Source organism: Echiichthys vipera (assembly GCF_963691815.1).
Source record: "Echiichthys vipera genome assembly, chromosome: 11".
NCBI lineage: Eukaryota > Metazoa > Chordata > Actinopteri > Perciformes > Trachinidae > Echiichthys > Echiichthys vipera.
In genome coordinates this window covers 11,779,918-11,803,221 of record NC_139836.1, presented here as the reverse complement: position 1 = coordinate 11,803,221, position 23,304 = coordinate 11,779,918, and the positions used below count along the sequence as shown (strand labels likewise).

At 40.8% G+C, this 23,304-nt stretch overlaps 1 protein-coding gene across 4 annotated transcripts in view; it reads right to left on the bottom strand.

The window, feature by feature from the left end:
• mymx (myomixer) overlaps positions 1-11,371 on the bottom strand; it is a 30,637-nt gene extending 19,266 nt beyond the window's left edge. For 3 of the 4 annotated variants that reach the window (XM_083922743.1, XM_083922746.1, XM_083922745.1), the window contains exons 1-11: positions 10,710-11,371; positions 10,009-10,098; positions 8,651-8,794; positions 6,090-6,236; positions 5,368-5,559; positions 4,071-4,157; positions 3,717-3,835; positions 3,508-3,622; positions 3,336-3,413; positions 2,338-2,453; positions 809-971 (exon numbers count right to left, since the gene is read on the bottom strand). In XM_083922743.1, coding sequence (XP_083778869.1) covers positions 809-971; positions 2,338-2,453; positions 3,336-3,413; positions 3,508-3,622; positions 3,717-3,835; positions 4,071-4,157; positions 5,368-5,559; positions 6,090-6,236; positions 8,651-8,794; positions 10,009-10,098; positions 10,710-11,210 — 1,752 coding nt within the window. In that variant the 5' untranslated portion in view covers positions 11,211-11,371. The remainder of the gene's footprint in view (positions 1-808; positions 972-2,337; positions 2,454-3,335; positions 3,414-3,507; positions 3,623-3,716; positions 3,836-4,070; positions 4,158-5,367; positions 5,560-6,089; positions 6,237-8,650; positions 8,795-10,008; positions 10,099-10,709) is intronic. The other variant, XM_083922744.1, reaches the window with a different exon arrangement.
• Between the last annotated feature and the right edge of the window lie 11,933 nt (positions 11,372-23,304).

The window sequence follows — 23,304 nt, the reverse complement described above, 5'->3', positions numbered from 1 at the left end:
TATGGTCGATTGGGGTTGCTATAGGAGTGCCCACATGTTCAGTGCTGGTAGGGCTCCAAGATGAGGAATGTTTTGTCTGAGGAATCCACATGCTGTGCAGATTATGCACTCACCCTGGACTGACCCACAGGCCATCTATTAATATAGTATTAATCCACTGACTGTGTACTTTTGTTAGAGCGGTTGAAAGCCAAGATGCTATTCTACCATAAAGTTGGATTTTGGGTCAGAGGGAAAGGCTTATTTGCTCTGGCCCACTGTTCAGCCATGTTGTACAGTCACGGTATGACATTTTCATGGAAACCTGAGGGAATTCTTTTGCCAGGATAAATAACACCTCTAAAAGCTCTTCCTGTGACTCCTACTGGGTAATACAGGAGGTTACCTGGGCTCTTCAGGAGATAGAGAAGACTGTCTGGGTACATATTTCTTTGTTCTCTGGTATTTGGGTTTTAGAGCCATGCTAGTATTCCATCTTATCGAGAGCTTCCTCACAGCTCCTACATCAGATGATGTTATTAAGTGCGACTAACTAGCTGGAAAGATGGAAAACCAGCAGCCTGTTTGGTGCCAAGACTAGAAGCCACTGCTCTACGGCACATCTGAGGGACTACAAAAACACTATTATTTAGGAAAAACCTGCTTAAATTGTAAATCAGGCATTTTCCAAACCAAAGGACAAAGTACGTCACTTTGTGCAGCCACAGATGTCGTAGGACTGGAAGAGGCTGATGGTGCTGTTCTCTCCCAGTCACAAGCCACAGTGCGGTTTCTCCAGTTATAGAATGAAAATACTGAAGCCACTCACCACGCAGCCTTTCAGACGATTCTGCTCCTCCTTCACCTCCTTTCCCATGATCCTTTGCATCTCCATTCCCACGTTGCACTGGGGTTCTCGGGCTGGTGTCAGGGGGTCAGCATCTTCCCTTGTGAAAGCAGAGCCAGTGGGAGAAAGTGTGGTCCTGTCACTCCTGCAGGAGGAGCAGAGCGGGCGGTTACTGCAGTGCTGACAGCCGAGCTTCAGAACTCCAATTATGGCTCTGAAGTTTTCTTCCAGTGTTTGTGTTATTTGGTTTGAATAGCTATGAAACGCAGCTGATAAGACAGACGAGATGATGTAATATTTGGATCTAAAGATAGATAGACATGAGAAGCTCTCCGCCTGAGAAATATTTGGAAAGCAGGAGATGTGGGAGATGGATGTCAGGACTGTGGACTTACTCTTGGCTTTATTTATTATTATGAAAATCTTTTTTATCAAGGTAGAGTATAAGGATTGCAATGTTATGTCAGCCAGTCCAACACTTTAATCCAGTACAAGATAACATGAAAACTATTGAATATTCACAGTCCCCAGTGGATGAATCCTCATCATTTTTATAATAAAAAAATGTAAATAAATAATAATAATAATAATAATAATAAACTTCATTAATACAGCACTATTCAAATTAAAGTTACAAAGTTCGAAAACCACTATCACCTCAAAGAAACATCAGAAAAATCTAAAATATACAGATTTGTTTCCCATAAGATTACATTCCATCATATTTATATTATTCCAAAGAATGCCAGATGTTTCACTATACAGGCTGCAAAGCTGCAACCAATGTCAATAAATCAGTATGAACCACAGTGCACAATCAAGGGTTGTTTTTTGTAGCTTGGTTCCCATTTTACCACAGCATTTAAATGTGCACCCATTAAGGAGATATTGTTTCTAAGGCTAATGATGTAAAAGTCTGGACTCTTACTGAAGGCTATTAAAGTAACAATAAATTTGTTTTATAAATGCCATGATTACAAAATATTCTTGTAAACATGTTATATCTCAGATTCAGCAGACTGTTCAAGGTGACGGCAGCGTTTTAATCGTGAGAAGAGAACAAACCGTGTTGCCAGCTGGACTCAGTGAGCCAAGACACTATTCACCTCGTACAGTAATCAAACACATGGTCAAAGTCCGTGTCAGTGCAGAAAACGGAATATTATAAAGTGAACCAGTGGGTGTTGAGTGATGGTGTGGTAGTTGGTCTCCAGATATCCAGACAGACCCGTCCTTCACTCTGCTTATAATTTTTCACTGATTCAAACCCAAGTTCAACAACGCTAATCAAGAGAGAGAGAGAAATCTTTATACAAACGTCAAATGGAAAACGTCTTCTGGATTTTGCCAGTGCAGACTTTTAATGTAGGGTACCAGAAGAGTAATAACAGAAAAATACAGTTCCAGCTCAGTGGAAACCTGTGGAGGACCAATTACTAGGGGAAATGGTGCATGTACTCACTAACAAGGCCACCAAAGTTGCCGGCGGTATCCTTGGCCTGCTGTCTTACCTGAAAACCTTCTGAAGAAGCGTCCAGCAGTCCTTCACCTCGCTCTGCTTCTGTGTGACGCCGGCAGCCAGGGCAGGGTGGAGATTAGACACCTGGGACACGCTCACATCGAGTATCTACCACACACAGGCCTGTAGGTTAGGTAAAAGGCTTCTGCAACACACTGTCAGGATCTGATCCAGCAGTGCTGCTTTCATGAGGACACACTACAGGTGAATGCGGGGAAAGATTTGAACTGATACATGTCACCTTATAAACTTCCCCAGCTGATTATTTATAATGAGATAATTCTTTTTTCGTATTAGAAGTTTCATGAAATGTTATGTTAAAATATGCAAGTTAGGCATTATCTCATTATATGTGCGCTGATTTGCATACATTCCCAGATCAGAAAAGTTCCAAATTCTTGCTTCATTTGGTTAAAATGTTTTCAGTCAAATTTTTTTACGGAGGGAATTTTCATCACCCAATAAATCACAAAGTAATGTCCACGACTATTTTTGCCATTTTAGGAACACAGTGTTTTATTAATCAAGCTATAAATTAGATCTAAACAAAGCTTGCTGTAAAGAAATTCTAAATATAGATAAGAATAAAAAATGGAATATTTGTTGTATGTACTGTACTGTACATGCTACGGAAGTGGAAATTTTGTGGAAAAAAAACATACATTTTGCAAGACATTACAGGTGAATAAATATCATGAAACATCTCCATGATCACTTACAAGACAACTATTTTTTTTGTATTACAAGAATGAAGTTGAACTTAAAATGAATGTTAAAATGTGCTAATGAGACATTATCTAATGCTAACTTTTGGTGAATTTTGGAGAACCTAAAGACACAAAAAAGTGTAGTAAAAGAAATGCCTGAATGTGCATTAGATGGTATTTTGGATTTATTATCATTATTATTAATAGGCACAACATCTCAATATTGACTAAAAATGATGTATTTGCCTGTAGTGTCTCGCCTTACGTGTAAAAAGTTTCCTACCATAATTTGACTGGCAATGTCCCGTATTTCCCTGTCTCCGAAGCTGTCCAGTTCTTTGGATGCAGATATGCCTTTCCTCTGAAAGAGAAGACATGTCTCCGTAAATGTGATTGAAATTCGAATAATCGTCTCTAAGCAGAGGAGAAAAAATTGAGCCAACAGAGAATTGTACCATGTTATTAATAGCAAACAACGTATTATCAGCCTGTTGGTAGAAGGAGGACACCTCCAGTGCCAGCTGAAGATTTTCATGGTAGTTTTTCAGATGAGACTGGATCTTCAGCCACCTACACAGAGGAGATAACGCACAGATCAGCTTTCTATATATACTACAAGATGTTTCATGCAGCATACCAGTTCAACTTAAGGGGCAAATTGTACATTTTATTGATGTGCTTCCTCTTGCTGGAGATGTTTTTGCCATCGGTCTTCCCTTGTTTCTCCAGTTTTAGGGCCAAGTGGTTGATCTCCTCGTGGAGGTTTCTGTATAGCTGCTCATCCTGCAGGAAAACAGGGAAACACAATCCAACTATGACCTCAGATTCAGTCTTTACCATACACCCTGGGAGACAAATTGCAGATGTATCGTCATAAATGACTGGGAAACCTCTAGAGAATGGTATTATAAACTATTAACATATGGGAATTTTCCCTTGTTAAGCACATGTAATGTTTTTGAATCAATGTTCTGTTAATTACTAATAGCTCTTTTGCTTCTTCTTTTACAATTCTCACCTGTTTCAGATCTAAAATCCTCCTGGTCAGCTGCATTTTGTCAACATTTTCCCCCAGGACGTTCACCAGAGACTGCTCTTCTTCCTGCTGGCACACATAAAAGTCAGTGTTTACAGCCCCCATTTGTTAGGAACCCAACCATTATTTATTTTCAGAGACTCAAGGAATAAAGCTACCAAGGAAGATACTGAACAGAAATGGCCTCAAGCATCAGGTAAGAACGTCATACTAATGCACAGTAGAAAGGATGAGTGGAAGTAAATGGAGAATACCGTCTCCTCTGGGGATGTTTTATAGACTTCATAAGCAACTTCCTCCATTACATTCCCACAGGTCCATTATCAATCATCAGTTCCTTTGTGCCAGACATGGACATGAGCAGATAGATAAACATAGGCCTAAAACGCAGCCTGCATTTTGATAATGACAGGCAGATGCTTTACACCGGTGGATATATACACAAACAAGAGATGTCTTCAGGATACTGAGCTAATTTCCTGTATTAGTGCTGCTTTTTCTGTGCCAATTATCTTGACAACTGTTGATCAGAGCTGTCTGTCCACTCCTATTTGCCTCTGGCTCGACTGTTTTGGTTTAACTTGTTACAGTAGGAGAGCTTGATGGCTTTTCTGATTAGATGAATGGGAAAACCAGGGGAAAAAATCTGGGGAGATGATGTGAACAGTATCAGATTTATGAAAAAGGCTCAAGAGTAAAATGCCTGTGAAATTTAAATGAAGACATTAAAAACAACTTTGATTTGAACTAAACATTTCTAAGGTTGTCGCGGTGACAGAATATTAAACTTTGATTCAGTACTTGTGTAAAAAAAGAGACTTGATACGTGTTTCGATACCACGGATAGAAATCGAATATGTTTTTCTTTTTATAATATTAGCACACTGTTTTTTTTCTTTCTCGTTGTTTAATCTGTGCAGGAGTGAGTTGAAAATCTGATTATAGATCTGCTTGTTTTCATAGCTTCAGTACTTTGGATACCATTGAACGTGGATATCATATCATTGTAAACACATGGTATTGAAACTAATTTCACCCTGTTTTACATTAGTGTTACAGTTGAAAATGAGAACATGAGCATAATTGAATCATTAGAAAATGTTAGCATCATGCAGCCGGATATAAGTCAAAATCCCAAACAACACAAATTGCTGAGAAACAACCAATATCATTACAAAAAATGCAATACTTTAACAAATTAGCTCTGAAAGGGATGACAAAAGGGGTCCAAAAAGCTCTCCATCAACAGAAATAGAGAAGACTGTTTTTTTTTTTTTACCTTCTCTTTAATCCATGCCTCCAGCTTGTCCACTTTTTTGTTGAACTCCTGCAGGTTCTTGGCTCCACTAAGGGCCTTCGTCTGATTTGCAGCCGTCTGTTTCAGGGTCTGCCACTGCTCCCTGAGCTGGCTCAGCTGCTTCTTCACCAGATCAGAGGTGGGGTTCAGCTTGCAGATCAACTGCTCACCCATCTTTTGAAAGATGAAAGAGAGTGAGAGTGGCTGTTCATTTTAGGTGCAGCCTGACAAAGCTGCCAGACTGACATAGAACAGTGGCTTAGTACAACATTTGACACTTCAAGTTTGAAAGAGTCATTGCTTATGTGCCAGCCAGCTTCACAGATGTTGGAAAACTGAAACTGAAAATGTTTCTGGCTCTACTTCCTGAGTGTCAGGGGAGGTTAATTATCAGCAATGTACCATTTCCAAACATTTTCTCCTGAGGTAGAAAGTATAAACCGGCTTGACAGAGCCGTCTGGAACACTGAGAGTCTGCTTTCCTCTCTGCAAATGCCTACAATACTGTTATGTTATGTGTTATGTGTTATGTGATCTGACAGCCTATTTTAGCACCAAAGCCAGTGATTAATGTTTGTATTCAGATCTCCATTACCTGTTGAAAAGTTCAAATAAACATTTCATTTGGGATTTGGGTTGCTGTGATGTGCTCGCTCTGGTAACTTTGGTATTATTTCAGTTAAAGCGCTGGACTGTTGTGTTACCTGGTTGAGTTGAATAAGTGTGTTCTCAAAGTCTTTGAGGTCCCTCTGAAGCGTCTGCGAAGCTTCCTCCCAGTCCTGCAGGGGGCAGCGCTGAATATTACATCCATCCTTCAGGTCCTGCAGCTTGCCTTTGATCCATGCCTCTGCCTATACATTACAAACAAACAACAATGTTTAGGATGTGCTTTGTAATGGACACATATTCATTGTGCTTTTGTAGTGAAATCTATATCTAGAGCTTTCACACCTGAGGCTCATCTACATCCTACTCACTCATTTATTTCTGCTCATCAGGAGAGCAAACAAACCACACTTTCTTCCCTGACTTTAGAATAATACGCCTCAGACACATCAAGAACAGCTCTTTGTTCTCTGATGTCATGTTATGCAGAGCAGAAGTTTCTTTTGGCGAGTGCCCGGGCTCTGTTGCATAAGGCTTTGTCTTGCAGAGCTGCCTATTCTGGCAACATTTGTATAGAGTGAGGAACTGCTAACCAGGTGGCCAAAGTCAGAAAGTGTTGGAAAGTACATGTTTGTTTTCTGCAAAAAGCTCAGTGTGGAAGAGTGAGTGACCCAACCAGCCAACTCACAATAATTGAATGGATTAATAAATCCCCTCCCGCTTCTCAGACTGATCCTGAGTGAGTCATACAATTATTAAAATCAACATAACTTTATTTTCTACAGTGTTGCTATTGTGTAGAATGGTATGTAACAGTTAAGCACAGAGGGAAGTTATTATAACATCAAAACATCATTTTTCAAGGGTTTTTTCTTAGTACAATTGAAAATGACTGTAATAGACGCCACACTAACCCCTCTTTGGGATCAATAAAGACCACACATGACACGGCCTCTAAACAACTCTTTAAAATACAAATGTGACGTCGCTTCTCCTCAGAGAGGCAGGTCATTAACTTTACAGTCTTCCCTGTGCAGTGGAGGTATTTCTGTGTTGGACAGAAGGAAAAGAGTTTGACAAAACAGGCCTGCCCCTATCTCCTCATACGAGCTCCCATGGCATTATAATGACCTCATACAGGAAGTCTATGATTCCCTTGTTTTTTCCTGTCCGCTCTCCACAACAATTGTCTGTTTATCAAAATGTACAGTGAAGCCTTATTCTAGCCACAAAGAATAGACAGCTGATGCATGAAGTTCAGAAAGTATCAGTGCTTCGGATTTTTGAAGTCTGTGGACACACAGGAAAACATCACTGCAGTCTACGGAGACCAGATATGAAAATAAACTCCATGTTTGGTCATTATAATCTGTAAGCAGAAACCACCCTTTTTCAGACCGTTTTAAGTTTCTATGAGCTTCAAAGCCACCCAATTTTAGCATTTTAACAGCACACCTTTACACTTTATAAAAATGTTTACCAACAGGCCAAATTTTTTCAGCCCCTCTGGTAATGTGTGGGAGTGGACGTTTCTCGACTCTCTCGGCCGTTGTAAATGAGACGCTGAAAGGTGAGATGTTTTTCAGAGCAGCCTCGGAGACAGATGGCCCTCAGCGAGGCCGTGCTTCTCCATGTGGTGACCTGCTTTGCTCTCCTAGCTTGAAACATTAGGGGCCTTTAAAAGGATCTCGCTGGAAAACTCACTTCCACTTCCACAGCGATGTAATACTGAAATAACACATTTTCATCAGCGATAGCAGTCAACCAAATCCCTGTAAAACAAGGCCCCGCAGGTACCAAAACCTCCTGTAATTTAAAGCCTCAAATAAACTTAAAATATAAAAGGCTATTTCCTCTAAAAGCAACAGAAACGCAAGCTTCACTTAAGAGCAAAGGGGCTGCTAAGTTGTTAACATTAACGGCATGCTACAGAGCTCTTTTCAACACATACATGCATCATATGTCTCCAAAATGTAGGCTGTTCCTTAATACTGGAAGTAAACAGCCTATCACTTGCATGGTTGATGACAAAGCCAACCGCTGGACAAAATGTCCCTCAGCCGAACTCGCAGAAAAATGTCCTTGTACGCCGGGGTGGACGCAGCGATGAGATAACACAAGCTTTTGTGCTGCTTGGCTGAGTCTCTCTGGGCCATAGGCGTGAAGAGATGGAGCCAAACAATGATCTCATGCCTAAATAATTGCTTCACTTGTGGCGGTTTCCCCTCCCTCTCTTCCCTCAGCCGAACACAGCTCATACAGTTCTCGGGACTAAATAAGAAGCAGTACATATTTTGTTCTCCTCCCAGGGTCATGCGACAGGCAGCTTCCATTCTGATGTCATCTCAGCGGCATAACTTGTTGCTTTTGTGATAAAACCCGCTCCAGCTTCTTTTCATTTAGCATGTTCACATCAGACGAGATGAGAGATAAGTTGCTTACCACGGTTTTATTTGAGAAATGATTTAAAACATCTCCATCTGCATATTCTGGAAAAGTAGTGTGGAAAAAAAGCACACCCTCCTCAAACATTTTTATTAGTTTCCAATTATATGAGGGAAAGTGCAGCTCTTTTTCATGAGCAGGAGTTCCTATAAACCCTCTCACTGACCGTGACAAACTGTTGATATTGATATTGTGAATGCATGCCACAGTTTACCTGCAGCACTTCTTTGTTGAAGAGCGAGTTGAACTGAGTGAAGCAGTCGCTCTGGGACATAACAGTTGCCGACACTTCACTCTGTGTGTGGAGATGACTGTCTTTCCTCTGTGTCTCTGTCTTCTGCGATTCAGGCGCTGGAATCTGTGTGAGGTGATAAAAACATGATGACAATTTAACTGCAATATTAATAAAAAGCCGAACACCTTGCCTCTGATAAAACCTATGAAAAGGAGGGACAGCTCTCATGAAGTCGTATTTAAGTATCCATTCACGCTGATAGCACTTCTTTTCTTTCTTTTTTTTACTATCCAGGGACATTATAAACTTGTCTGACCCACGGTCCCTCTCAACAAAAGACCTACTGTCAACACTACGCGAAATATAATGAACACGACTGGCACAACTTGACAAATCGAGCATTCCTGCTTCTCTCCAATCAGGAAACATCTGGGAACATGAAGGAAGCAGGAACGGACAGATCCTTGGATGTCTGACGTTTTTTACTGTCAGCCTTACATGTAAACACATCCCCTATGAAAGGACTTTGGTAGATCATGTTTACTCTTTCATACCTGAACAGGTAAAGGCACCACCACCTTCTCACATGTAATCATAACCTTTTTTGGGGGCATTTGCATGGAAAAATATCTGAGAGGAGAGAAAGCTAAGTATTGTTGTGGTTACAGAAGAAGAGATGATGAGATGAGTACTATAGTGTTTTTGTCCTTAAAGGAGAAATGAGGCCATTGCTGTGCCAGTGTGTTATTATAAGCAGCCTCCACGAGGACTTCAGAAAGCCTTTTCTTTTGTTAACATCTTCCCTGACCTCATGTTTTCCAGTGAGTCCGGCCTCTGCAGGGTCTGCACACACAGATGACTTCAACAAGAGACAGGCCAAATCCAACAGTTCATTGACTTTAAACAATATCCTACAATATTCATACACTTGTTATTATTCTGTAGACGGTTTCTTTATTAAATTACAGTTAAACAAGAGGACACAACAGGCTATTTGTACAGCGTTTCAAAGGCACGTTGCTCCCAAAACTTAACTGGATTTCCATCTCTCGGTGTAAAGTTTTCTCCAAATGTATACTATAATAAAGTGTTTAAGTTTGGCGAACACAGCACATGACTTCACTTCCTAAACTCCAAGAGATCCATCAACTCCACAGCTGGCTATAAAGACCCCACTGTCTCACAGCAAAACAAAAACAGTCGGAATAAAGTTGGGGAAAATAGCACCACTATTAACAACAAAACACTCAATATAAATGTGATACTCTTTTTACACTTTTTAATTAAACCTACCTGTACTGGGTTAAAACCTTTTTAAGCTCGTGTTAGCATCTTACCTGTTGGAAGGGTTTCTCTCTGTTCATTTTCAGCCTGGTTTGTGCCTGCGTGGCCTGAAGTTCATCACTACTGTCTTTTCTGAGCAATACCTACAGTATTAAGAGAAGAAAATAAGCAGCTGTAGTGCTGAAAATAAGCTGTGATTGAAGAGAACAAGCTGGACAGGACCAGGGAAATTGCGGTAGGCTAAAAGAAACTCCACATTTTAGACTTCTTAAAACAAATATCTCAATCCATTTTCAATAACAACTACAATATTTAACATTATGTTGGGGTACATTTGTCAAACAATATGTCATAAAGATATTCTTTTAAAGTGATAAATCCAAAATGATTCAATTACTAAGTCACACTGAGTGAAAACCCAGTTACGCAGCCTACACTGCTCGATGTTAAAAAATTGCACAAAATTCTTACTTTCCATGCTGAGTTTGAGGTTAACTTATTTGCTTGTTTGTACATTATCAATATTTTTGTTATTGTTAAAACAGTTAAATATAAAGGATTTAAAACATAAACTTGAAAAACATATGTGTAACATGTTACACATATCTTTGAAAATATGTATAAACTACCTACATTTGTCCTTATTGACTAAAATTGCCTTTCAATTATACTGCACTATTGAAAGAAGTCCCACCTCTGTGTGGTGTGTATTATTTCCTTGTTTATATTTGCATTATTAAAATGTGTCCTGTACCTTGAACTGAGAACTGGGTTTATTCTCACAGCTCACACCCACAATCCTGGGCAGATGTGGATCTGATGTGCCGGTGACGTTGTTGTTGTTATTGTTGTTTTCAGATGTTGTTGCTGTCACTGAGAGCTGTGCTGGTCCCATTGACGCCTTGTTCTCTGCTCTGTCTCTACTCCCAGAGATTGTGATCTTCTTGATGGACCTGGAGACAGCGGAGGGAGAGGCTACGTTCTGGTTCAGGTGGTCCTCAGCTGCCATGTCCTCCTGGTTGTGTTTCAAGGGGGCTACCTGCTTGGCGATGGGTGAGACGAGACAGGGGCCACGTGCGCAGACCTGGGATCGACTGAGGTAGAGGGAGTTCAGGTTATGCTGTAGAGTGCAGTTATCCAGACTCTGGCTCTGCAGATAACTATCTGTAAACTCCTGGCATTTTGGCACAGCCGGGACTGACAGCCTCGTCCCAATGGTGAAGGGCTGGACCTTCCTCACAATGCTTTCAGACATCGCCAGTGACCAGATAAGAAAACGAAATATGCTGAAGTCCAAATGGGCAGTGAAAAAAAGTCTGTCACATCCCTGTGTACACCCTCCTCACTCACCAGTTCTGTTTGTCCAGTCTCTGTTCAGCAGGGAAGTGGAGGGTTGAACAGAAAGTGGAGGGAGAGCTCAGTTCTCCACCTTCTTGTGCATGTTGAGAATGCACAACACACAGCCCAGGACAGCTTCCTTGGACTCCTGGGATCGAATGCGGTCCCAGACGTGGCGCAGCGCAGTGCCAAGGTGGGCAGCGCCTGTAGAGAGGCTTCTCCTGATGAACTGTGCCACTGAGCCTGCCAGTCTGCTACTGAGGAGCCTGATAACCAGGGTCCGCAGCAAGATGAAAACTGCTGGCATGCTGCCTGACTGTGCTGCGCGAAAGAAAAGAAGGAAAAAAAAGAAAAAGGAAAGCTCAAAAAAGGAGGGGGGAAGAGGAGGGTTGGTTAAGAGAGGAGATGAAGTCACCACCTCTCTCCACACACTCACTCTCTCTCTTTCTCTTTGTCAGGAGTGACAGAGCGGAGATGGGGGCTGTAAAGCCTGGCTGTCAAAACTTCCCCTCTGAACCCAGAACAGAAAATCCGTCCAGATAAGAGGCGAGTAATGGAGTCAGAAGGAGAGACCTCTGTCAGACCTCTTCAATCACAGCTTAGCCTCTATGGGGTAATATCCTCAGCTGAGACAAACTCACACACAAACCCAAACTGCCTCTACCTTACCTCCACCTTGAAGTGCAGAGGAACGGATTCAGCCCTGAGGTGTTAAGCTCTGTTCCAGCATGAAAAAAAAGACAAAAGAAAAAAAGGAAGCAGGCTTTTAAAAAAAAAAAAAATCCAAGCTGAAGACTGAGAGAATAAGTTTCAGAGGCTCATGTGAACACTGTCTGTCCAGGAGTGAGAGAGCTTTCCTCAGCTCCGAGCCTTTCCCAATCAGCAGGAGCAGTTGTCACACAAGTTCCAGCTGAATGGAACAGCCCTGTCGCTCTGCTCCTTAAACCGCATAGCTGCTGGCATGACAAGTGTGTGTGTAAGGGGGGGGGGGCAAATTACAGTCAAACAGATGATGACCCCTACCACTCCTTGATGGTGGTGAGGGTTGAGCAGAACACATGTTGGGGCTGACTGATTGGAATGGCAGGGGTGGCGTGCGTGTGTCAGGGGAGCGGGGATTACTGAGGAGAGCAGACAGAAGAATCTGCTTCCCCTGGTGAAAGTTTTCCCCAAAAAAGGAACTCTCACTTTTTGCTCATCTGCCCTCTGACTTGACCCCGGCACCTGGTTGAATGGCTCGCAGTAACTGCTCAGCCACTAACAACAAATAGTAAAGTGAGTACAATGAAACGGAAGTAATGGCATGCTTCATTTGACAAAACAGTGCTTTTGGAATTCCCAAAATATAGACCCATGTAATTAAATAGCATAACATTTAGAAATAGAAACATTTAAGAGATATGTGCATTCCTGTGCTCTCAAGTCGCCAGTGTTAAAACAGTCCCTCAGCAGGGCTCCATATGACAAAGGAGTCAATATGGTTCATGATGCTTTTAAAACAGCTCTGGTTTCGTGATGAAGTCATGTGAAGAAGAGTTTTAATGTGTTGCAGCTTGAAATCAGAGATAATTTCTGCGCAGGCTGGGTGGTGTCCACGGAAGGGTGGATGGGTGGAGTTCAAGGGTTTGGCTGACTTTAAAATGCCATTTCCTCATATTGCTGGGTGAGTGGCTCTAAAAGTGTACAATTTATGTGAGCTGTGGGTACACTGTGTGACTCTGACACCACCACATGTCGAAATGTGGATTATTTTTAATTTAGGATCATTATTTGGACGGAAAGACATATATACAAATATATCTTTTTGTCAAGTCTGTGTTAAGGCAAACCACTCCACTGGGAGATGTTACTGAGAAGACCGCAATCCTCACTTAGCATAGAATACAACTGGAAACAAGTAATCAAAAAACCATAACACATGACATTTTCTAACCCTGACAGTATATCACCAAAACATTAAAGGAACAGTTCAGTTTTTTGAAATGAGGTTATATGAGGTACTTATTCACGGTCAGTGTATTGCTCCAGTAGACAGGATGTCCTCATTCACTGTTCGTACATATAACTGCAAAAGTGATGCTCTGCAATCTGTGTGTAATCCATGGAGCAAGGAAGGAAATCAGGGCGCTAAACTTGGCGTAGGGAGGTAGGTTGGGGTCAAGTATAATAATAAAGTACCCTTAACCAATAAAAAAAAAACCATAAACATTGAATGCAAAATAATTTTTGCAACTTGCATATGTGAATGAAGAGGTTAACCTCTTTGTTATGGATGTACAGTTTCCCCGCTGACAGATGGGAAAAATATTGGCTCAAGTCAGCAGAAGCAATCTTACGATCATTAAAGGTTACTACAACCAACTAGGTGAGTTAATCATATTCAACTGCATTTTCTCTACGTCACAAAGACCACACCAATGGGGAAAGGTAATGTTTGGTATACATCAAAATAGGAGACAGGGAAAGGATTACAAAAGCCAGTTTAGGAGTTTAGACTGGGAGTGAGGGTGATGTCTCATTGCAGGGAGTTTTCAGGCTCCATTGAATTCCCCTGTGGCTCTTGTGCTGAAAGAGAGAGGGCTCGTCTCATCATATGACGTTTAACTAAATATGACACGGGACAAGTGGCATCAATTACTGATGTGATATGAATTCATATAAAGTTGCCTCATGTTCTTGGTTGTATGCATAGTAAGTATAAAGTATCTCTAATACAGAACTATATGACCTTTAGCAACATTGCAGCACTCCAGTCATGCAGCACCACTGCAGTATGATTTCTTAAAATGATTACTTATTTCTTATATGCTTATATTTCAGTATGACTTATTATTGTATATAATGTATATAAAATACTGAGTATGATTCATTGTAGAACATGTCAGTATAATACACATTCAGTATGATTCTTTGCTGTTGGCTTATTTGAAAACTACCTTGTTATGTTTTCAATCGCCTGTAGTGCTCCAGCCACTTTGGTTTGGACAATGGTTGCGTCTCATATGAAAAAATGACGTTATTTGAGTGAGTACTGAGCTAGAGGCAGGATGCCATTAGCCTAGCATAGCAAAAAGTTTGGAAAGCTAAAAGAAAGCACACCTATCAGCACCTCACTGATAGGCACATTGTGTTGTGATGGTAGGTTTATTTTCAAATTTTGAAAACAGTCTTTACGATAAGCTAAGCTAAGCTAATCACTTCCTAGATGAAGCTCAGTACTGAGAGCGATACGATATGGATTGATGGAAAAATGCAGAATACTATCATTCGGCAGAATAAATGTTTGAGGGAAAGGGACCTTACAGTACATTCAGTAGCTGCTGAGGAGAGACTGCAGACTGTTATGGGAACTCAGATGATAAATACTTATGTTTTCAAAATACATCACCATAACAACTGTTACATTACATGACTGTAGAAAAGTCTTGGTTCATGAGGTCTGCCCTTTATCAATCTATCCCTTTCAACTTCTCCTTTGAAAAAAGACAATAAAAGGGTGGGCAGGTTCATGGACACATTGCATAACGTCATGTAAGATTTGCTAAAAGTTTCAAAGGTACACTTTTAGGAATAATTACAGTGAAAGTCTAAGACCTTAAAAAAAAGAATTGTGTGGACAGCCCTTGTTTTCCTCTTATCTTGTAAACATTTATAAAGGATGCAAAGCTGTTTGCTCACAGTCATTGTCTGATTAGATTTGAACCAGGTGTCCCACCTCTGCCAACCAAGTCAGATTAGGCTACTGTAACACCTTCCTTATGTTGTTTACCCTGCAAGTCCCCCTTCCCTCCCGACAGCTCTCATCCACATCTTGTGCGTAGCGTTTAATCGTGCTGCCCACATCCTTTACAAATGATTTAAACCTCAGCCTTGATCTGAAAGCTCTTTACTTGTGCCATCTTCCTTTATGTGCATCTTTGAGGACGGCTGTTAAAGACAAGCTGGTTCTGGCCTGATGGCTGATATCATTGCCTCCCAAGATGATAATAAAGTCCTGATGCTTTCTCACCACAGGCCCTGGTTGGTGATCAGCCTTGTTAGATATCTTCAATTTTATTGGAGTCAGTAAATACGACTTGGAAGACTTGTTCAAGGGGTGATGTCACCAAGGCAGCCCGCATGAAAGGAGAGTGATAGCTGTGGCGGAGGAGAGAACATGCATGGGAGCTAGAGGGGGTCTGTACTTTTCCACTTGGTGTATGTCATCGCAGAGGCATGATCGGCCTCCTGGTCAAGTTTCAGTACAGATAAGATTGAGTTTTCGCTCTGGAACATGATAAAAAAAATAGATTTGAAGTTTTATAATTGGTTGATATGACAGGAATAGAAAGATAACATGTGTTATGTGAGGCATGCTTAGACTGAGCTTTTTAGTAAGTCGACGGCACCAAGAGAGATCTAACACTGGATACTTCTCAACTCTCTGTTTATTACTTTTCTAGATATGGTTAAAACTGTAGTGTTTAATGTTGGATGGAAGGGCCTGGATCACCACCAAAATCCAATAATTGTTTCCTGTTTTTAAGTTTAGGACAAACAAAGTCATTGGCAAAGTGTTAAAGCAACATGAACATATTTATACCAGAAAGAAACAGATTTTAAAAAACAACAAGAAAATTAAAGTTGTGAATGACAATGAAACAAACTTCAAGGCAGCGACGGCTTGGTGCCAATGCAATGGTGAAGTCATACATTTGTATTAATGCTTATCTGTTGATCTAAATAACTTTAAATTCCTTTGCTCTTAGCTCACAAGTCTGAACCCACATCTTGACAGTGACCTAGCCTCTCTCAGAGGGCTCGCCTGTGGGCTTTTGTACTCCAGCCACTGGAGCTAATACACAGCATTAACAATGAAATGATTTGTGCTTGAATAGAACAACACGACAGCTGCGGTTTATGGACAAAGGGAAATATAAACACATTTCCAACATTTACTACATGATGTCCACATGGGGTTCATGAAGTTTTACCCAACCCCAAACTATTCAGCTGGAGTAGAACGGGTCGCAGCGTAGTTGACATGACATAACTAATTTAAAAGCATAAAAGCTGCAGCCAGCTGAAGTACAAAACCTTTTAATGACTGGTTTAATACTAATATAATTGTGGCGCCTATAGTTTTGACACTCACCTGAGGCTATTTGACCTAATGAGACTGCATGCTTATCAGCTGACGTTCATACACACCTGCGGTGCTTCATCCTGGGAGTCCTGTTTCACCCGTTCCATCTGAACACGTCCACTCTTATCACAACCCTAGAGAGCCATGACATCATATTCAATAAAATGCCATCTTAGTCATTGTTTAGAGAGACAGGGTGCCAAGTTTGTCACACAGCAGGAAGAGGCAAGAAGAGATGATGAATCTTAACCGTCTGCCATGACGCATATATATTTCATAATTTAAACTGTAGCGGCATTGTTTAACAAAAATGTAGAAGTCTTGTTTAAAGGTAACTGCTCTACTGACATCAATGATACAGAGATTTCAGGCCTCATTTTGCAGCATACCTCCATGCAACCCGTAATATTTGTACCATTCAGCCTGAAACTTTGGCAACATTGTGGCAAACCTTGTGTCAGTAAGTATGTTTAAATATAAACGCAGGAGTCAGACCTGGCTTTAAGACAAGAGGGTCTGTTTTGACCTCTTAAATGGGTTTCTTGTCCTATCATAATAATTGGCCAAGACATTAGAAAAACACATCAGGCAGTGTGGTTGAGAAACCGATTTTAGACAATAATGAAAGATTAAAAGAGGCATTCACTGAAAAAAGCTGGCAATTCAAAGTCAACATCCAGTCTAACAAGACATTCACCCTGGAGATTGGCATCCGTATCCTGTGTGAAACCAAAAGGCAATTTGGATTTTTTTTTTAGATAACCAACTTTGTTATGTCTGTGACTCGTTTTAAGCTAATCCATGATCTTTTCCTAAACCTAACCAAGTTGTTATATTACCTAAATGTACCAATCCTTTTCACAACATTAAATGTGTTTTCAAACTGCCACTGTGTGACCGTTTCACAACATTAAATAGAACGGTGATATCTGTCATTCAGGTATAAGGATGCGTTGAGAAATGAGAATGAATGAATAAAAGTAACTTCGGGGTCCCTTAACTTTTTTTGGGGGGCAGCCAGTGGCTGAGTGGTTAGAGCAATCGCCCCATTTAAAGGAGCTGAAGGTCCTCGAGGGAGTGGCCGCGAGTTCGATGCATGCCCCCCCCCTATTTCCTGTCTGTCCTATATAATAAAAGGCTTGTTTTATGACCAAATATCTGCAAAACAAATGATTTTCCCATTAGCCTGAGGTCAACTTTGTGTTTATTCATTTAGCAAACGTCAGCATGGTAACTCCTAAACTAAGATGATTTACATGGTCAACATTAAACCTGTTCAAAATCAGCATCATTGTGAACATGTTGGCATCCTGACATTAACATGTAGCTAAAAGCTTAACAAGCCACATGGAGAGCAGTGCAGCTCCTCCATGCTGCAGAACAATGTTTCAGTATGTAAAGCACAATGAGCAGGCAGACTGTGTCATACAGGCCTTTATTGTACTTATATCTTAGTGCAATTTGAAGCCACCCTCAGGTGGCAGTCAGGCTGAATAACAGGATGAGGTCACTCCATCATGTGACATCATAGGTTCCCATGGCTGCTCCAGCAGCAGGAAGCAATTTTCCCATATCAAAGGTTGAATAACAGAAAAAAGCTGCACCTTATTTTTGCTCTCTCCAACAGTATCAATCACCTTGAGACATTAACATTTGACCTCTGATGTCATTCCAGCGGCAGGTTGGGTGCCTTCAAACCTTTATTTGGAGGCTCTGTTGACCTGGCGGTCGGATTTATTAATCACATACAGGAACTTTAATCATGTGCTGAAGCCTGCCTGGAGTATATTGCTTGCCTGCGTGCTTGACGTCGAAATCGCCAAGTGTTGCCAAGTGGAAAGGCTTGTTAAACAGTTTGAATGCAGAAATCAAGAAAGAGGTGAACCCCAACCTACATATTTACATTTCAACATTTACATGTCCAGACATTTGATGGATCTGCTCTGTAATCATGATGTACTTCAAAACTGCAGGAGAGAAACAGCAGAAGAAAGCGGTTTCATCTGAGCGCTTCGGGCAAATGGAAAAATATACGTAGATCTTGAGTCATTTCTGAACACCACTATTGCGTTACAGATTAGTTTAATGTTTTGGTTGAGGTAATTCTTCTCTGACATTTTCTAATTGGAGGTAAATAAGAAAATACCAATAAGTACATAGACAACTTAGGAAAACTATCACAGATGTTTTTAAACCTTCTTAAAAAGCAATGGGGTTAACACTCATTTTATCTCACTATGAGGACATCTTTATATTTCACCTCCAAGAGTCTGGATTCAATACAGGAAAGGCAACACACACACACACACACACACACACACACACACACACACACACACACACACACACACACACACACACACTGCTTTGACATTCAAGGTGGCCTCGTGGGCTTTACATAACAAGCTGGACCCACCTGAAAGTTCTGCGTTATTGTTTGCCTCACTCATGTCACCTCCTGTTGGAGTGGAATGGATGAGCTCATTGCTGACACCAGTCCGTGCTATGCATAGCTTCTTGACGCTAAAATGCAGCTGACACGTGAACAAACACACTAACACCAGTGGTATACTTTTACAAATACAACTGAACATTAGAACGTTATTTATCTCCAGGGAAGAATTTACGACGCATAAAAAGGAAATTGGAATTTTAAGTGGACATTATATCATTTTGGACAGTTCAGTCATTATTTGTGTGCATGAACATCTGTGGTGCCACCAAAAGCACTTAGAGGCTCACTTTGTGGTTTCATAAAGGGCTCGTGGACATTTTACTTATAAATAGCCTTTACCTCACTGCAGAACCAGTGACAAAGCAGAAATTGTTCCCGTTGCTGGGTATTGGAGCTCACAATGTCCTATTCACTAGTAGAATAACCCAGAATGCTGTCTCTTTTGGCATAGACTGTTGCACACATGTCTGGATTGTGAAAAGCCCATGATCTTTTAGACCAAACTTTAAAGAGACAGCATGTGACTAAACAATGCTTGGAACATTCCAGGTTGAAGACGTATTCAATGAGAGAAAACAGAGCATCAAACTTTCTACTATTATACTATTCAAGCATCATATGGGAGGTGAAGGGAGCAGGTGAAAGTGTCTTAAGATAGGGTGTGGGATAACAATTGGGTATAGAACAGGTGCTATACAATCTACGAAGCAACTGCACCAACTGTGTGGGGGGAAGGAGGGAGGAGGTGGGGGTGTCTCGGGGCAAAAATAGAAAGAGATCCACATAATTAAAGTGGTTCAGATGAAAATACTTGTCGCTCCTGTTGCAGTCTGAAAGACCTTGTGAAATGGTAGTTACTACAACCCACTGTGCTGTACATGATGGTAATAAATATCACAATCATGCAAACAAAAAATATGCCAAACTGTCTGACACAAAAATCAAACAGAATGAAATTGTTGTGGGAGCTTGGAGTCTAACTATTCAGATGGCAAACATGCAGGAAAACATGGCCTCATAGTGTGATTATAGGGGCTTAAGGGGACTGACCCTTCATTTGGTTTTATTTGTGGACCTGAAAGAGCCACAAACAAACAAAGTCACCACAAACACTAAAAAAACTGCTCCCGGTCGGCCTAATGGGTGCTCTCTCAACAAGAGAAAAACAAGCTGCAGAAATGCAGTTTTAATGAAGCATCGCAAACCCTCAACTTTGTGTTGCAGACTCCGAGGTGAAGCACAGAACTGTCAAAAGGGTTTGAACCTACTCTCAACAATCCTAACATCATTTCTGCATGTTTTTATCACCAGAGTGGAAATGATAATACTATTAAATCACTCATCTGTTTAGGATTTAAAGCTTTGTCCAAAAACCTCCCTGCACGGCCACATGACTTCGCTCATAAAGTATGGCTTGTTGGTTAATTGGTAATTAGAAACATAGCCTAACCAATAAAAAATCTGCTGCAAAGTCATTTTACTCCTAATTCAGAGAAATTCAAATGATCCATAAGCGAGAAAATGACTTAAGGCAAATACCAATCGTCTTCTTTAGAAACTCACAGAGAGGAGCCCTGTTCATTTAATAACCCCCAAATTAAAGGAAAATGTATGATTCAATCATCTGGCCACAGAGTTAGATCATGCTCTATGACATCATTCTGGACTGATTTATGCTGTTGACCTAATCCAGCTATAGCGGAAACCAGTATGTTAAATCCGGGGACTATCTCTGCTTATGTAGTAAGGCACTGACCTCAGCTGGTAAATTCACTTTTTCATAGAAGTATTGGATATTATGACAGTAAAGACTTAAGAAGGCAGAGTTTGCCACAACACTGTGGTCTACAGCAACACTGCTTTATACCTTACTTTTGGCCTATGAAACTGAAGTACACAGTGGAAACTGTGGAAGAACCTCAGCAATATGTTCATAACACATGATAAAGACATTTCCACCCAAGATATGGAAGCTGGTGATAATATTGCTGCAAAATTTTACTAACTATTACAGTACTTATTTTTGATGTCAATATCAACAAATGTTTATTTCCCTTTCCCTTTCATTTATTGGTTTGTTTTGCGTGGAGTTTCTTTTACTGTTCATAATAACAGCACACTCAGGGTTTTTACGATGCATGGTAAAAAGAAGAAGGTTAACCAAATGAGCCATTTCTAAGTAGAGGCTGTGCTTTTCTCTGCCACAAAGCATTGCAAAGCTCTTCCATCATTGGGTTTGACTAAGAATACCGAACAACAGTTGGTTTGAGCAGTTGTTGTTGACTTGCCAGAGCTATGCTGCAGTTGGGCAACTCCTGTTCTCTATGTCAAGGCATAACAACAGACAGACACCACATGTGTTGGCTATAAAGTTTGTAAAACACACCACTAAGCAAATGTGTCAAAGAGTGGCTCAGCGGGGTCAGATGGGTGACGCAATGTGTTCAAATGCTGACAGGTGGGATGGCAAGCCTGACTTTTTAGGCCCAACAGACTGGGCGTCACTGCAAGAGATTACTTTCACTGGGCTGGGTTGCACTCTCTTACTGTGTGATGAGAAACTCACTTTTTGTAACTACTACTCACACATACCAACCCTCTAAAGAGGAGACAGGCAAGAGAAAAACCTTCCAATGTTTATGAGATTATCAACCATTGTCTGGAACAACTAAATAATGTTAAGTGTTGTTTTTGGGAATAAACTATCTACTAGTTTTCTCTTTATTGGTGAACAGGCAGAATGTTTTGTATGCAGGTACAAACTCTAATAGGAGAAAGTGTGTGTGCCATAGTATAATATTAGTGTGTTATACTGTTTGTCATATCATTATACAGTAACATGAGCATCAAATAGCATCCTGTCTCCCTAGGCATGTTATCATTTAAATTCATCTAACTGCAATTGTGTAATGTAAAAGAAAAAACTGGTACGAATATTTTTGGGATCTACAGTTCAGACTGTTAGAAAACATTTAAAGGTCCCATGTTGTAAAAAAAAGTTGAAAAAGGAAAAAAAATTCAGTGTATCTTTTAATTTTTTTGTGGGTCGATATGCTATATAAATACTGTGCCAGGACTTCCGTAAGATTGGGACATCACAGTAACATTATACTTAGGTAGAAAGTGCCTCTACAGTGAAGTTACAGTCCTTCCCCGGCTGCAATGACGGTGCAGAGACACTGAGAGCAAAAAAGACCTGGGTGAATACAGGTATATTTAGACAGTATGAGAATAATAATGTTATGATGTACTAGTAGATACCAAGTATGAAACAAGTACCAAAGTATTAGGTATGAACATGACAATGGGCATAATCTGTCCCCTTGAAGATTTTTCATCTGTCACAAGAACACAAGACTTTTATTGAACCGACATCATCACATCTATCTTGATTCCACAGACCACAGAGTTTCACTTTTTGAGTGATCATAATTTTAGAATCCACTGCACCCACAGTAACCTGTTTTTCAGTGTGTGTCTGTCTGCGGTCTCCATATAATCACCTATCAGATCTCCAAGGGGCAGCCCTGGGCAGCTGTCGTTTGGGCAGCCCCAGGCACAATCTCACCATTGTGCATGACATGCAGCTGGCATGGCGTTGGAATGCCTACACAGAATGAATCAATCAAAGCCCCTCCTAAGTGGACCAGACCTGGGCAGTGATACGGGCTGATCCATGGCAGCTGTAACACGGCTCCTCAGTGCCATAGTCCTTTTACAAGGCTCTACAAGCATTTGGAACCAGGCTGCTCACAATAAAATCAGTCCTATATAATTCAATGCTTTTAAAAATTAAGTAGCAAAATCATGTTGCATGATGTGTCCCGTTTACAGTCTAGACATGTGAAATGGGCTGTTTAAGGGGCTCCAGTAAAATTCACGATATGGGATAGACTTTCAACAAAATAGCGAGTTGTTCACATTTATCCTTTGCCCCATCACCTGGACCACAGTAACAGTAGGATTGGGTCAGATGAAGGCTGCATTTCATTCAGGCAAGCTGCCCACGAGCACATTTTTATTCATTGAGAGCATGGAGCTGAAAGTGTTTACAAGACGGAGGATATTTCTTTATGTGAAACATGAATTCAATCATTCAACCAAATTTGACAGCAATGCTATCCTGGAATAAATTCAGGTTATTAGGCTTATTTAGTGGTTAAATACATCAGCCATGTACCAGATGAGCTGGGTTCCAGCCTGTGTCCATTTGCTTAGCATGCTGAAGAACAACTTGACACTAATACATTGAGATCTCCAGACATGCTGCTTGGTAACGAAAGTCCTTATGAGTAGCTGCCAGCTCAGATTATTTATTGCCCACCTCAACCAGACCAACATGATCATGTTATGTGACTGACCAGTAATGCAAAGGCAGGGATCATATTCTTAAAAACATTTTGGGTTTGTGTGTTTGGGTCTGTTACAGCC